The 16699-nt window shown below is 40.3% G+C and overlaps 2 protein-coding genes across 5 annotated transcripts in view; one reads left to right on the forward strand and one right to left on the reverse strand.

Moving 5' to 3' along the window:
• Positions 1–7: 7 nt before the first annotated feature.
• pigl (phosphatidylinositol glycan anchor biosynthesis, class L) lies at positions 8–10823 on the reverse strand (the record flags this gene model as incomplete). Its single annotated transcript, XM_084474053.1, has 7 exons — positions 8–158; positions 422–555; positions 2252–2283; positions 3324–3391; positions 4264–4354; positions 9471–9570; positions 10562–10823. The coding sequence occupies 7 exons, from the start codon at positions 10821–10823 to the stop codon at positions 30–32; spliced, it is 816 nt and encodes a 271-aa protein (XP_084330179.1). The 3' UTR covers positions 8–29.
• A 646-nt stretch (positions 10824–11469) lies between these two features.
• The window catches only part of ncor1 (nuclear receptor corepressor 1), a 54367-nt gene continuing 49137 nt past the window's right edge, over positions 11470–16699 (forward strand). For all 4 annotated transcript variants that reach the window (XM_084473779.1, XM_084473781.1, XM_084473782.1 and 1 more), the window contains exons 1-2: positions 11470–11574; positions 14984–15170. In XM_084473779.1, the coding sequence (XP_084329905.1) occupies positions 15060–15170 (111 nt within the window). In that variant the 5' untranslated portion in view covers positions 11470–11574; positions 14984–15059. The remainder of the gene's footprint in view (positions 11575–14983; positions 15171–16699) is intronic.

Consider the following 16699-nt stretch of genomic DNA (forward strand, 5'->3'; position numbering starts at 1 on the left):
TCAGTGCATTGAAATTGGTGTGAAGAACCCTAATAGATCTTCAGGTTCCTTGGTCCCCGTGGAAGCATTTGGAATGTATTAATGAACATGTAACGAGAAAAGAAGATGTAGAGGTGACGGAACCACAGCAGCTGAGTCCCATGGCAGAACATGGCCGCCTGACAGAAAGAGATGAGAATATTTACACAGTCATTTAAAAACAGACACTTTTATTCAACGCAAAATACATGTGGGGAGAGTGATGAGAAGGGTCGTAACTTTACTAGAACTATACACTCGACAGTGTGATCTTTGACTTTGGAATCACAAGACTGTGATCCTGGAATGATACGCCTCGCCCTGTTGGAGACGTGGCAGTGTCAGTGACACGTGAGAGCCCGAGCAGCCCCGGCAGGTTTAACCACTCAGTTTACAGCCTCACCTTGGCCTTGGCATAGCCCCTGGGGCCTGTGACGCAGCACAGGGTGGAGGGCCAGAGCCAGCTGACTGGAAGCTCCAGGAAGGACAGGTACTTCCTGAAGAGGCCCACAGTGACCAGGCTAAGCAGACAGCAGTCTGGGACAGACGGACACAAGGCACAGCTACCGGTTAATGCAATTTAATGTTCCGTCTCCGACAAATAGTTTATCTAGGTCACCGGCTCAAGTAGGCCACTCTGGTTGTTAATGTATCGTTAATGGTCAGCAGTTATGGTAAGAGTGGGAGCGTGATTGGAGGAAATGCATGCGGTTCCTTTTAGTAGGGCAAAATGTTCCCCTTATCAGATGAGATTCATGTCAACTCAACAGATATGTAAAATAAGTACAAACAGTATGCTGCTTCATTATTAAACCTGTACTGTAAAGCGGTTTAAAGAATGTGAATAAAAAACGTTTTGACAGATTCACTGGTGTGTGTGAGTAAAACCTTTTGACAGATTGCACTTTGTACAGGTTGCACTTTGAAACAAGTTCTCCTTTGTACAGGCTCTGGCCATTTTATAAGTATGTCTAATGGCTGGCCAGTGGGGCAGGACTAATGCCAATAGTTCATAGTTAAACAAAAAATGGTTGCGTGATTTGAAAAATCCAACCTCTATTATGCCCACAGAGCTAAAACTGATTTCCCCATTAGATTGTCTTGTATAACTTATAGATCCCCATCACTGATGATACTGTTTTTTTGTACATGGCAGATCCAAGGCAGATGTTGTACATAAGCTTACTAGATCCATGGCTCAGGTTACAACATGGCTGAGAGAGTGTTGCCTGCAATTAAATGTCTCAAAAACAGTCAGCATGTTCTTTTGTAAAACTAATAAACCCACTAGTGACCATCACATAATTGTAGCGGGAGAAAAATTACAGGTTGTGAGTGAATTCAAATATCTTGGGGTGTTAATTGATTCAAACCTTTCCTTTAAGGCACATGTAAAAAAAACCTGCAATACTACTAAATTCAATATAGCAAATTTTCGTTCCATCAGAAATTACATGTCTACAGAGGCTGCAAAAATGTTTCTACCTCTATGATTTTTAGTCATCTGAATTATTGTCTGACAAACTGGTCGCAGGCCAATTTGAGCACATTAAAGCCACTTGAATCACAATACAAACAAGCAATAAAATTTCTAGATAAAAAACCAAAACTCTTCCACCACTGTTCGATTCTAAAAAAGTACCAGCTTTTAAGCAGGGGACTACAGATGAAAAATAGCCTTTTGGCTAATTCTGGCATTTTTAAACCATGCATGATCATGTGTTTTATTAATTTGCACTGTCCCCTTCTTAAATAAACTGAATTAAATTTAATTGAATCACTACAGAAACATCCTGTTTTCCAAATACAATAGACCGCATGCTGTTCATGAAGATGAAAAAGTGCTTTGAGTTACCACTGGTTAGAAAAGCGTCATATAAATGCAGTCCATTTACCTTGTCCGTTAGAGATTTTTGTTTATTTGACCTTGAGCTTATTGGGTAAATTTAAAGCTGAACAGATATTTATCGAGTTCATCTTCTTTAGACAGCCTAATTCTGCCCCCATCAGATGGAATTGTGTATATGAAACAGGGAAGACGGACACCATTGAACAGTAGAGGGCACTACAGACTACAAAGGAACACTATAATCAGTAATTACGTAAATCAATTCTTATTTTGCCTCCCTTCCTCACACAACTCTAGTACTAGTCAGACAAGCGATGTCTCAGAGCTTTTATGATAAAACTTATCGCTTAGATTATTATAAAAGGATAGAATGGTCAGACGTACCCTCAGTAACTTGGCCAGTGGCAGCAAGATGGCTATGGGGAAGACAAAATGAAACAAGTCAGATGAAACACTACATTACACTTATTACATTTAATGCAATTTCTGGGTCTTTCTCACAAGTTTACATTCTGTTTCTCTCACATCATTGCGAAATGCAAACGTGAATATCTGGACGATCTCAAAAGGCTAGGTATTTCTATTCCCAATGATGCACTGAATGTATTGACCAGCAGGTGACATTGTACTCCACACTGTGACATGAGCCATTGACAATTTGTCCATGTTAGTAACAGTATTTCTTAAGAGTCTCTCGGCCCTTTCTAATCCAAGTGCAAAAAATATGGGAAAAGGCCAGGAATGACCTCTTACGCAAACATATTTTGAGGAGGTTTGAAGGAAAAATAAAGCCTGAGAGCAAGCCCTCGGGAAAAACACTGGTAAGAGCCCATCCCCCGAGAGAGAAAAAAAAAATCTGGCAGAGAAAGAGAGTTAATCTGCAGTTGAGGTCTGCATACTGGATGGTAGCCAGCAATGCTCACTGAGGCTCAAGTGACAACTGCCAACTTACTGGTCAACTCAGGCATTCGCACAGTGTGTGTGTGTGTGTGTGTGTGTGCAGAGGCGATTGTGTAGGAACCGCAATACAATAGACAAGCATCAACCTCCCCCCCCACCCCTTTTTACTATTCATATAAAGCAAACAGACTTTTGGCTGGCCTCTGCAAACTACACCTCCACCCACCGCCCCCACACCCCATCCCCAGTGCCCGGCCATCCCTGCAGCTCGGAGCTCTCTGGGAGCCAGTGCTGTGCTGTGTTCCAGCTGGGGTCTCAGGTTTGGATGACCTCTCTGCTATGTAGCAGATGAAGTATCAAAAAGTGTACGAGTTTATGGGCAAGTGTGTGTGCATGTGCATGCGTCTTGGCGTGTGTGTGTATGTGTGTGGGGGAGGGGGTCTGTTGGGAACCCTGGTGGAGGCTTTGCCCGCCTGAAGCGGGCAAAGCAGACAGCGGGACGGCCAGTCCTCGGATTTCTCTGTGCCCCTTGATATGGGAAAGCCAGTGTTGGTACCTGACCGCCTCGTGGATGGCCGTGTGGTTGGCATGGCCGCTGACTCCTCTTCCGTCGAACGTCAGCACCTGCAACGAAAAAAGGTCCCGCCGACCCCAAGCTGAATCACTCAAATTCTCACCACTCAAAAGTGAATGAATACAACACAACCAAACTATGGACTATGGATATTCATGCTGAAGACATGCATCTCAAAGATAATCACATTATATGCATCTTGAATCACAGTATATTACAGGCCAAGTGCCTCACTCCACTAGAAGCCTGATCAATGTGGGTATCCGTTACTTGCCATCCTATTTGCATTTTGTACAGAGTGAGTGCACAGCAGAAAGCATGCTGTAGTGTGCGTTTCCGGTGTGTTTTAGCTAGTATGTTTCTCCTGTTTGATCTCGCTTAGTCTGATAACAACCTGCCATGCCCACATCTGGGCAAAGGGCTTTGTGAGCTGATGCAGAGCACTCTGCCTTTCACGGCTACGACTATTTTTATTCTCGGTGAGATAGAAGTCATACAGAAGTGTTTGATGCTAAATACACCCAAATTCCTGCCTGGTAATCGTGCAGGAGAAAGTCATTTGGACGAGATAAGAATCTTTATGTGCAGTGCACAACTATTTGTTTTTGAGCGGCTGTGGCTGCAGCCATCTCAGGGGTAGGCGCTGTGCAATCGTCTTGGCTGAGCGCCAAGGAGGAAAGTGAGGCTGACATCGTTAGCATATGGTCATTATGGAGACCACAGATTATAGCCAAAATCATAATCTAGCAAAGCTGTTAAGCATAAACTGATGTCACTCTAGAAAACATATGGATTTATGGCCCAGAGAAAGCCTCTGTCTAGTGTGTGACCAAAACCTGCAAAAAAAAAAAAGTGGTTGGCGAAGGATGTTGCGTTTTATTTGAATGTTTTTGTAGATATTGAATTGGTTTTCAGCCCGTACCATGTTGAAGGAGTGGGATCTCATGTGCTTCCTGACCAAAGAGGAGATCAGGGAGATGCTCCATTCGGCACTGGGGTCATCTGGAAGTTCTCTGCGAGCAGAAAAGAAAGCCTAGTTAATCTATCCAGGTGCAGAGGGTGTGACCTGGAAGAGCTATAGCGATACTGTACGTTACTGTGTTGAAAATGTGATGCATTGCATTTAATAGTGAGGTGTGGTGTGTTTTAGAGAAGGGCTGGTTATATGTGTTTTGCAGAACAGTTTTGGCAACGGCTAAACCCAGGCCGACTTCTCAAAGAGAACTCTTTTGGAATGCAAATCCCAGGGTGTGCCGAGGTTAAGGCTCAGCATCCTGTTCTTGTGAAACTACAGCCCTGGGACCTTGGTGAGCATCCATCACATCCAGGTTCTGTAACTCCTAAACTTTAAAAGAGTTTAACCGAAAAATGAAATTAATAGAATAAAAATGTAATAACTAGTTCAGTCGATTTGGGTGAAACCCCCTTGTATCCAGAGACATTAGACAACCAAACAAATGGAAGACCCAGACAGTCAAAGGAGTTCAATGCAAGACAATGTCCTGGGGCCTTTATCAGCAAGGAATAGCGGCAGCTCCCTCTTGCCTCCACTACGCTATCCAGAAGTACACACACAACTGAAAATACGCTAGCAAATGAAAGCACACTGGCAAGGAAAGCACAGTATCAAATTAGATCACTAGTCAGCCCAGCTTAGCCATTGATCCCACGTGACCAAAGACGTACAATACAAACAACAGAAACAACCGCGTCATTAGTGAAGGAAAAAGATTGGGTTAATGCAGATGTCTGCAGATGGCCTGGCCCTGTTGTGATTGAGTTTAGCCGGGTGATCAGAAGCGCATGCACTCTCTCTCACACACACACACACACACACACACACACACACACACACACACACACACACACACACACACACACACACACACACACACACACACACACACACACTATGATGACTGAGCGTACTTTGGAAGGGGGGATAAGCAGTTGACCCAAACGCCCCCCCCCTGCCACCTCCATTATGTTTTTTTAAACAATGAGCCAGGACAGTTGAGCCATTAGGTAGAAGTGATAGATTGAGACACAAATCTAACTGCTGTCACCGGGGAAGGGTCAGGCATGGAGTAGCAGGGGATGGGAGGGGGGTGCAGGGGGCAGGGTGGTCACACTGACTTGGGGGTGGGGTCACTGGGAGTTTGTGTGTCAAAGTTCAAATGATAGTTAGAATGCATAGATGTGTCATCTGAGTAGCAGATTGTGTCCAACCAATAAAGAACACAGAATAACCATGCCTCTTGCAAGAGGAATGTATATAGTTATATAAAGAACGTAACTGATAACAGGCAACAGCAATACATTTGTTCCATTTATTTGTATCCACAAGACAAACGAAGAATGGAAAAAGACAATAACATAGAAAGCAAAAGATAAAAGATTCATGCTGTAACTCTTAGCTTGTCTGGTTGTTGTTTTTAAATGAACTGGGGAAAATCTGTTTATAAGCGCCAACAGCATTGGAGGTTTAAATAAGCAAATAGGAAGAAAAAAAACAAGCGAGGCAGCTAAGAAAAATGAACAAAAGATGGACACCTGACCTTTCTCAAGCGAGATGCAGCCAGAGAGTCTGCTTCACTATGGCAACAGGGCCAAATGTCCTAGAGTAACCTTCCCAGCTCCCCTGCTCTAGCTTTGCATGGGGCGTCTAATTGCTTGCAGGCATCTGTATGCAGTGGTTGAACTTTGGCCCAGTAAACCGATTCTGTGTGCATATGTGTGCGTGTGTGTGTGTGTATGTGTATGTGTGTCAGAGAGGGCTCGTTTAGTCTGGTCACATGGACCTCAGCCCTCTCAAAGTGCCAGGCTTCTGTCCACACAGTCAGATTATGTGTGCTGCAGAGAATGGTTCAGATGCCACCGCCTTGCTGACATTACTCCCACCATCTCCCCACCCTGCATCATGAAGTCACTGCTGAAGATACGCCACTGTAAATAGTATTTTTATCACATGCACATTTACACTATCCAAAAAATGTCTGTAGTGACGGATAATTAACGAGTGTCATAGAAAGATAATATCACACAATTCTGTAATTTTAAAATGTATAACACTACGTTATCCCACTCAAAACAAAAGCGAAACACGACCAGTCCTTGATGGCAACCGTGATCAACCAGAAACATATTGAAACACTTCATTGCTTGTGGGTGAAGAACTTAAGAACATGCTATGGTAACGGCTTAGAGTCAGTGCTCGCTAACCAACCATCAATGTGTAATAAAACATGCTGTTGCTGGTGGTTATCGTTGACTCTGCTTTTGAGTTGTGTGTTTGCATTACCCTAGGATATTCTTCCTAGACAAATTCTTAAGAAATATTAGAAATCCTGGGAGTAATTTCTGCTTTCAAGAAGGAAAAAATAAAGACAGCCAGGGATTTTTCCGGCTCTACTGCTTGTCAAAGAAGCATTAGTTAAATGTAAGGCATAATTAGCTTTGATAAAAGGGTGTGAAGAAATAGATCAAGCAATGGGGATCATGTAAAAAACAGGCCTTCCAATGCCGTTGTGAACTGAACCTGATTAGACTTGTTCACTACTTCAAACTTCATATTTCCAGTTCAAGTGTGACAAACTCATTGGTTGTTAATGATAGATAACTATGAACTTACATCTCCAACTGAAACCAAACCAGAGACCCACATACAAATCAAATCCAATTAAAGTTATTTTCGTAAGAATCTATTTTCTGAATAACAAAACAATTTATCACAAAAGGTATGTACAAAGTAAAGAAAATACATTCCAAGCCACCCAAAGCATCTTCATTGAATTTATTTTATTGCCATCAACTGAAAAATGCGAGAGATGGGGTCAGGAATGTACATCTGCACATACTTTGTCTGTTTGAAAGTACAGAAAAAACTGCCATTTAGAAGCAGATCTGAATGACCTACATTGAAAGTGTCTCAAGGTTGTGCCAAAACAAATCCCATAGTTTCAGCAGACATGGGAAAAATCGGGGGAAGGAGAGGGTTGGTGGTGAGGATCAGTGGGAGGAGTGGAGGAGAGTGAGAGAAGGTGGGTTAGGTGTGGGGCTTTCAGACTAAACAAATAACTAAGACGAAAAAATAGGATACACAAGATAATAAAGTGTGTGTGTGCGCATGTGCGTGTGCGTGCGTGTGTGTATCTCCTAGCACGCAACCCAACAATGTTCCGCGGGGCAGACGATCTAGGCTGGCTTCCAGTCTGTTACTGCCAGTTCCCGGTTTGTGGCAGTGCTCCTTAAGCACTCCTGGTGAGATGGCCCGCTGGGACTCACATGTAAGCAGCCTCAAGTTCTCAGAAACCCAAACATCTTTCTGGTAAAACAGCTTGGCTTATTTGGAGAGTGAGAGAGAAATCCTCTGGTCTATTCAACCATTGTCTTCTCTGCTATGTGACTATGCAAGCTAATAAGATAAGACCAGTCAGACTATGAGGCATCCATGATATAACTCAGTAAGCTTGTGGAAAGAGGACCATCAGTATATGCATTGACATCGACTTAGATATTTAGCTATTATGTGTATGTGCTGTATGAAACATTTTTTCTGCTACTGTGCTGTCTGAATGCCCCAGTCGGAATCAAGGTAATCTTAATATTGGGCAATACTGCACTCCGTGGTCTTTTATGTTTTATTTAATTTTTTTATCTATAGTACAAACAAAATTAAACATCTTAAACGTTGTATCAACAGATTTCTCGCTCGTGGCAAAAAACATTCTGAGGATTTTAATTTATAATATATATATATTCATCTAAATATGATTTTTCTCATCTCAAATAATTTGTTTGAATTCTTAGAGACATTTTTATTTGTAAATCAGTCTGAATCAAATGGGAAAATTCACAGTGACTATATCTCTTATGATCTCTGACAAAGTAAACACCATTAAATGTCTGAACAGACTACATTTCAAATATTTTATATAACTTTTCAACATAAGAACCTCACAGAAGTAGAACAAGAATCACTAGCTACTATTCAGGCAATATTATACTTTTGTGACTTCGAGAGACTTGGACTCTGTGTCACAAGTACAAACCGCAGAGGCAGCTGCTGATGGCTATGGGCGCACAATTCTGAAAATGTAACAATGTGACAGATGGCTAGATTTTCCTTTCCATATATATATATATATATATATATATACACAAGATATATATGGATAATAATATTGTATAAAGAACAGTTAGGGAGGTATGCATACAGTTTATGTTCATTTATTCAACACATTATAAAGAGAGAGATTTGTTTGAGTATTTTGCCCATCTTTAGCTAGACTACACCCAGAATACCTTACGCAGAAGCATACATGACAGCGTCGCAGAGAGAACCTCTGTATAACTAAAGTAGCTGTTCGACACTGGAGTATAGTTATGGCTTCACCATATTAGATATTTATGTATTATATTTTTCACGTGTCAAATATAATCATATTAAATGACCCAAAAGGTCCATTCCTTTGCAATCTGTATGTACAGACCATAAGCTTTAGTGTTAATAATAAAGTGTTTAATAACAGTCTTCACTTCCCAAGGTAAACTTGGGAACTGTGTGTTTATATAGGTGTAGGCCTACTCCAATTACCAAATGGCCAACATTTGACCATTGAGAAATGCCATGATACCCGGTAAAAATGGGGATGAAAATCTAATAAGAGGCTATCAGTAAGCCCTGTGTCTAATGCAACTACACTCCGTGGTTGCCCCTCTCTGCTTTGGCAAGAATAGAAGGGTTTGATTTGTGGTCCACTCAGCCCACGTCTTACAGACCCTATAGGCATGGGGGGCAGGGATATGTGCTCTATGATACTGGGATCTTTGGTAGCCATTTTTGTAGCTGCTGGACAGGGAAAATGCATTTGTGCATTTAGTGTTCTTCTTGCTTATTATGACATAGTATCTTTAACATGTTTTCTGATGGACTACTGTCTGTAAACCAAATTTCCCCTCTGGGACATTAAAGATATACTCTAATAATAAAGGTAATCTAAATATATATATACCCATTGTGTATTTTGTATGTCTGCTGTGATTTCCTTCATCTAGTCCGATAAAGATATGTGAGTAAAAGGTCTGTGTTCTGCATGCCTTGGATGTTGAGTTTCAGTGCAGACTTACTTTTGGTCAAGTATGGTCACATGAGAGGCTGGTATCCCCAGCATTGCACAGCTGTTGAGCAGTTCCTTTTTACGCTGAGTTCCTTGATTGTAGTAATTTCCTGTATATTTTTTTGAAAAGAAAAAATTACCATATGTAAATACAAGAAGTAACAATGTTGTCTTTATCTGAAAGGTAATTATATAAAATGTAAATAGAGTCTGCATCAGTAAGCAGTAAACAATAGTTTTCCCATAAATGTCCAAGTGAGTAATGATACAATACATATCTGTTTAATCATAAATCATAAATGAGTCTATTTATAGTGAGAGTGCAATACATTCAATAATATTTTACTTTCACTTCAACTAATCAACTAAAATACAGTATTCTGCAAATGCTGTAATTTAATTGTTATAATTAAAACCAAAAGGTGTATTAAAACGGAACACTAGAACAATACATGTGTTGCACTACGGTTTGCAATATTATTAATATACATATTATGAATGCATTTTTGAGTTTGAGGGTGCAAAAAGCACACCGCACATAAAATCAAGTTAGCATTACCTTAAGAGAGTAACACTAGGTAATCTGGATCTCACTGAGATTTAAGGAACGGCACATCCAAATTTGTAGTTCATTAAACTTTTTTCAGCTTCAAACCTCAAACGGAAAAAAAACGTTTTTTTTGGTGTATTTTTGAATAGACCAAACCAATCTATTAAGACATTTGTTCATATAAAGTTACACTCTATGTATCAATGTATTAATATGTATACATTTTTATATAATTTATTTTTAGATATAGATATTAAAAGGTAAAAAATAGATTTATTATATGCTGGTGCTGGATTATTACAAATCATAATAAGGTTGTTAAAATGATATACAATATAATACAGTTCACATATATAACAAATTAACATTACATTACATTAAGTTGTCAGCTATCAAGTGACGTTGAAATGCATCGTGTTGGCATTGGCAATGGGAAAGCGAACGTGTAAGGAAAATATAACTAACCCAAAACTGGAGATTCAGAATTGAAATGTGCAACATTCATGTCAAACTTCTGATACATTTGATGTTTCATTATTAATGTACTTTACCTGTTGATAAACAGAGCAAGCGAACAGTGGCATTCAATTCCACGAGTCGTATAATTGTTGGTGCAAAAAACATACACTCATCATCTGGATGTGCAGTTATAAGTAGTGCTGTAACGTCGCCTGAGGCTGCTATGGCACCAATGTTCGATGAAGAGTTTAGTATACATTTTAAGGATTTATTAAGTGTTCGTCGATTTCGGTAATAAATTAATATAATCCAAATAAAGTAGAATATAACCAGAGGAACTATGATGATGGTCATTGTTTTTACCGCTACGATAAACAATCCGTGTGCAAACAATATCCTCGACGTCAATCGTTCCACACTAGCGTAAATAGCGGATTCTAATGTACGAACGACTATCTCGTTAAATCCATTAACTACGTACTGATAGCATTGGCGAAGACACATCCTGTTTCATAAATATTCATTCTGTTTTTAGGACATATGAGTAAAAGTATCTAGCTTTCTCAAGCTAGATCATCATATATATTGCGAGCTTATATAAAAAGCATGCAGGATTTTTTTGTATTCATGGTAAATGTTATTACTTTTTATGTATTTCATTATGTAAAAAAATATTCACGTCTTTGTAATTTGTAGATCACAACCGTACTGTATTTAAAATAGATCACAACCATCAGGAACTTGCTTGCGGGGATGACTTTGCTGTCCCTCCACATTGTCCTTGCAGGTATAAATTATTATAATACCTTTTAAAAAGCAACATAACAAAATAAGTCCTCGGAAATAGTAGTTCCTTAATCATAAACCACACAATAAAGGTACAATATAACCATTACGATTTATAGAAGGATATTAACGATATAATCATTTCATAACAAAGAAAAATATATGTTGTCCTGTCAGGACTTCGACAGACAAATGCGGCGCAGCCTTCCGTCTGCCCAGTCTTTACAGCTCGTACCTCACCGATTTACATCAGCGCTTTAGAGAGAATTCACATCTAGGTATACGCTTAATTTCCGTCGGTCTTGTTTCAAAACATGAGGTGAGTGCAAAATGCTTCTTCAGATCAAATAAACGTATCTTATTGGTACTGTAAGTACGCTATTTCAGCGCCTAGTCTACGATCAAAATCTGACTTGCAAGATGGCGACGTGGTGGAGAATTCAAAGGTGAAAATCTGCTTAGTTAGCCACCAGCACGACCAGTCTACATTTTAATGCACTATAATGCAGTCGTAACCTCCATATAATTATATGTCAACATTGGTTACAGTACATGTTTCTTTGTTATTCCGGAAAAGGTCATATCTCCGGAATGACCCATCCCCCAATGGAATACATTCAATTGCGTTTGTGTGACAGCGTGATAAGAAGCAACAATAACAACACATTAAGCGACACTGTGCTGCTAGAGCCCGCACATGTGATTGGAATGCTTTCCCCTAACCCTACGTCGTGACCTGGGACCCATCAAACATGCCACCCCAGCGGAAGCCGGATTTTATTGGTATACACCCCATTAGGCGTGTGATCAAATCTGTCAGATGCTACCAGTGATATCCTCATGTTTGATAGCAGGTAACCACTGCCACTTGTTACATTGAACATCTAGTTCGCCTGGACAAAACGATGCATACAAATTACTAACGTCAATGGCATTCATCTGACATCTATGCATCCGATGTCTATTATCGGACAGGGCGGTGAAGGGCCTGTAAAACATCATGTTGCGTGTAAGCAGGACAGGACCTTTCTGTAATTGGTGTCAATTTCTAGGTTAGCAGTTTCCTAATAATATTGCAACCTTTGAGCTGGTGGGGGTGCTTGTTGACTGTATAAATACACCGTTATACACTGTAAGACAATTACGTCTCCTCTACGTTTTCTTCATTCTGTACATTGGATCAAACATGCATGCCTGCAAGAAAGCCGTTTCATTGTCTGTAGTTGGAAGGAGCAGTGCCCAGCAGCAGCTCCCGCTCATGGCAAAGAACGGGCAGATTCGTGTACACGTACACAAGACCTTGAAGATGAAGGGAAAGCCCAAATACTCTAATTTGGACTATTAGGCACTGTACAACAACACTGGCCATAAATATATATATATTTGGTGTTTTTTTATCTTAAAAAAATCGTTATTTCCCAAAGGTAAATCTAATGTACTGTAGTCTGAACGTTAGTAGCATAGTTGCATCAAAGTGGGCTGCTTCTTTTACATTCTGAGGTATTGGAAGTGCTGCCTGTGCTTCCCTGCTGTGATTTCCTCTTAGCAGTTTGTTCTAGGTTAGTCCTCTTGTTGGTTGCAAACTCTTTCCTCAGTTGTAATGGTTCACCTAAATGTGACTTTTGCTGTCTTATTATTTTCCCTCAGATCCCTCAGATGTATCATGACTCTGAAATGTAGCATCTAGTCCTTGAGGCATTCGAAATACACTAGTTTAGGACGTTGTCCCTATCCAAGGTCTTTCACCTTAATCTTGAAATGGCCAACCCACTACCTGTCGTTTGGGCTGTAAACATACCAGTACAGATATAACTATACTTCTCTGTAATTCTCCATTTCCTTATTTGTACATTATGATTCATTTAACGTTGCCCCCCTTTGTTTATCTTTAGTTTAACTACATTTACATTTACATTTAGGGCATTTAGCAGACTCTTATCCGTAGTGACTTACAATAAGTACATTTGTCATAAGAAAGTAAAACAATATATCGCTGTCGGTACAGTAAGGATGTTCATAGAACCAAGTGCGAAGCACTAACAATTGCTAGATTAACCCATTCCCCGTATACAACAAAGATAGCTGATGGTACACAACAAAGTACTATAACTAAGTACGACATACATAAGTGCGTACATTAAGGGCCAGGACCTACAACATACAGTCAGTAGGAGGGGTGGGGGTGGCTATGCAGAGTCCAGGTGAACTCTGAACAACTAAAGAGTGAAATCGGATTAACTAACGTGCAGATTACCTTGCTTAACATAGACAACAATACACACACACGCAAATGTTGGTTGATGGTGATTTTTAGATCTTTATTCTACTCCTTTCCTTTGTTTTCCATATAAAATCTGCTTCCAACGTCCTGGTGTATCACCAGGTCCCAATGATAGCAGATGTGATGCACATGACAACTACAGGTTTAGAATAAGAGAAGCCACAAGCAATGCTCTTGGTCAAGTGTTGATCAAAGAATTTACCTTTTTTGTAGGTTCCAATGTTTTACTTCAGTAACTTGGGAAGACTTAGGACATCCACGCGGACACATGCAGGCATATCTTCAAAGAGCAGATCCAAATATAGTCATTTATGTTGTGAGTGTGGTGTCACGTATAGGTCTGGGATGTCACATACTCTGATACGCTTCCAATTGTATTTATTGGGGTCATGTTCTTTTTGATATGGTTAATGGTATTGGAATGCAAAGCCAATTTCCAATGTCAAAACAATGATTTGTTGTTTGAGAAAAACTTTGTTTACACTGTTAGTTATTTGGTTACTAGCACTCACCTTCACGTTTAGCATTATGGAAACTCTGGTGAGAGCATGAAGGGGCAGTGCGGGGAGCTGTGTTCAGTTTTGAATGCATCTATTCTCTTACAAAGGAGTGCATTCAAGTACCTTCATCTCACAAAGCATATGTTTTAGAATTATCCTTTATTTATAACAATTGTACCAGCTATGCCTGGTACAGTGCAAATTAATTACAGTTTTGTAATTATGGCTCTTTTTGTGTCATGTTCAGAAGGAACAACATCGAGGAGACATTCTCAACATTTGTCGCTTTTGGCCCTTGTCACGAAGATGGCAAAAGTAGGATTTTGTATAAACAAAACTTTGTAACTTGAAGATGAATTAGGTGAAACAAAATGTCCCCTCTCTATTCAAACACACATTTTATTGAACTACCACAGTTCAAGATGTTTCCAGCACACATTTCTAGCATTTTGCAAATAGAGGCCCTGTATTATGGGACTGATGTGAGCCGAAGAGAATATCAACAAGTCACCTGACTGTACGAGGTGGATGTTCATCTGCTCACTTCACCAAGCACCGCATGCAGGTTATCAAATGGCTTGTTTTGTTGATGTGTTCCAAACCAGACATAATTTTTTGGCACAACAGGCAAAGCTAACTACATGCCAAGATATGACAGAGGCTCTTCTCTTCATTCTTCACAATAATGGGATGTCATTGTGAAATTACTAAAAAAATCTATTAGGGACAGTAAGGCTCCTATGACTCATAATAATTCCCTCTCTCCCTCCCTCTCCCTCTAACTCTCCCTCCCCTCCCTCTGGTAGTCGGTTGTGTTATTTCTTTCCCAGCGTGAGCTACATAAACTATTGATTTATAATGGATGTTTTTTGCTACGGCCCGTGTCACTGGGCTGGGGTCTGACGGCGTGTTGTTTCCCCCCCCCTCCCCTCTCTTTCTCGCCCCAGGTCGTTTGGTACTGCAGCCATGCTCCTGCTGGTCCCCTGATTCGCGAAGCAGCAGCCTGCTTCTCCCGAGCTCAGGATGTCCAGTAGCTCGGGCTACCCCGCTAGCCAGGGGGGCTCCGGTGGCGAGCAGACCCGCTACCCGCCCCACTCCGTTCAGTACACCTTCAGCAACGCACGGCACCAGCAGGTAAGTGCAGCGTTTTTTAAACCAACCTCAATGTAGTAGTAGTAGTACTTGTTGATGTTGTTGCTGCTGTGCTATAGGTTTATGTAAAGCAGATTTGAGGTAGATTTACATGGAAGGGAGATACTGTGCTATAATCTGGTTTTGGATCCTATACGGATATATTAGGACAATGATAATGCAGAAATTGGATTCGGCTGGATTTGGTTGACCACAGCCAAGTGGGTGGATTTGTAAGTGGATTTGCTATTGGTTGGCAATGGAAGTCTTTGCCACCAAAGTTAGGGAGTCTTATTTGCCAGAGGAGATGAAGTGTCGTCTCTTTTGATGTTTTGATGTTGTCAATGAGACAAAAAACTGAAATTGTATTAAGTTCTTCACAGAAATCTGTTGGCTTACTTATTTTTTGTCTTTTGAAATGCTACTTCACTAAAGCCTTGAAAGGATGCAACGTGCCGGTTATTTTAAGACCACATAAACTATGAGCAGTGACTGACTACCAATGTCTGAAGGTCTACTGTAACTGTTGGTTACCAAAAGGGTGACATCAGTCTTTCTCAAATTTCCTGTTTGTTATTTACTTTACTATTTTTCAAACACAGCAAGTCCATCTGTCTGTCCTGCTCTGCTCAGATCTGGTAGAATCCTCTCCACAATGTGCCTCCAAAAGGCCCACTCTGTGTTTCCTAAATCAGTGTATGTATGCCTTGGACTGTATCTTTGCATATATTTACTTGTTTCATTCTGGCTGTAACTGTTCATATATAATATGTCTGTGTATACATGCATGTGTGTGTATATATACAGTATTCATACTGCAGGATAGGTCTATGCCAATGCAAGGCAACTTTGTATTGGATGCAATAGGCAAAGGGATGAATCTGGGTTAACTTTATGCAAATAGTTGGCCATTGTTTCAACTGAAGTTTGGCCCTTCAAATGGACAAACCATGTACAGTGTGTACCGGCAGACTTGTGTTGAATGTCATTTCCTGGTTTCAAGCACCTACATTCTAAACGTGGCAACACTCCCATCATTGCAAGCTTGCTGGTTTGTGTTTTGTGCTGCACGGTCGGTGGGGTTGAACGCACAGTGCATGTTATATTGGCACAATTATTAGATTACAGATACATTATTCTGAGAAGCAATGTTTCAGATGACTTCAAAATTCTGGTAACATCAATGTTATGTTATTATTGATTCATAGGAGTGGTGTCTAGTGGCCTCTGAGGCATCGGATATTTTACGGTAATGTTGGAATTGGAAAGTTATCAATTTGCATTTAATTATTTACTTAAATATACAAATGATGACGGTACAAAGAATTGGGATTGTAGCATAAGCCAAAAAAGCCCATTCCTTCTTTCCAAGAAGGCGAATAATATCATATTGTCTCTGTCACGGAAATCAATATAGCATTTCTTAAAAAAAAGAAAAAATGCTTTCTGTGCTGAGGTGCATCGTGAGTTCTGTGTAAACCAAGAATAATAATTTAGTTGTTATTATACATCTTTCACTGCATCGCAGCCGG

The sequence above is a fragment of the Micromesistius poutassou genome, assembly GCF_964030765.1.
Source record: "Micromesistius poutassou genome assembly, chromosome: 10".
In the NCBI taxonomy this organism is placed as follows: domain Eukaryota; kingdom Metazoa; phylum Chordata; class Actinopteri; order Gadiformes; family Gadidae; genus Micromesistius; species Micromesistius poutassou.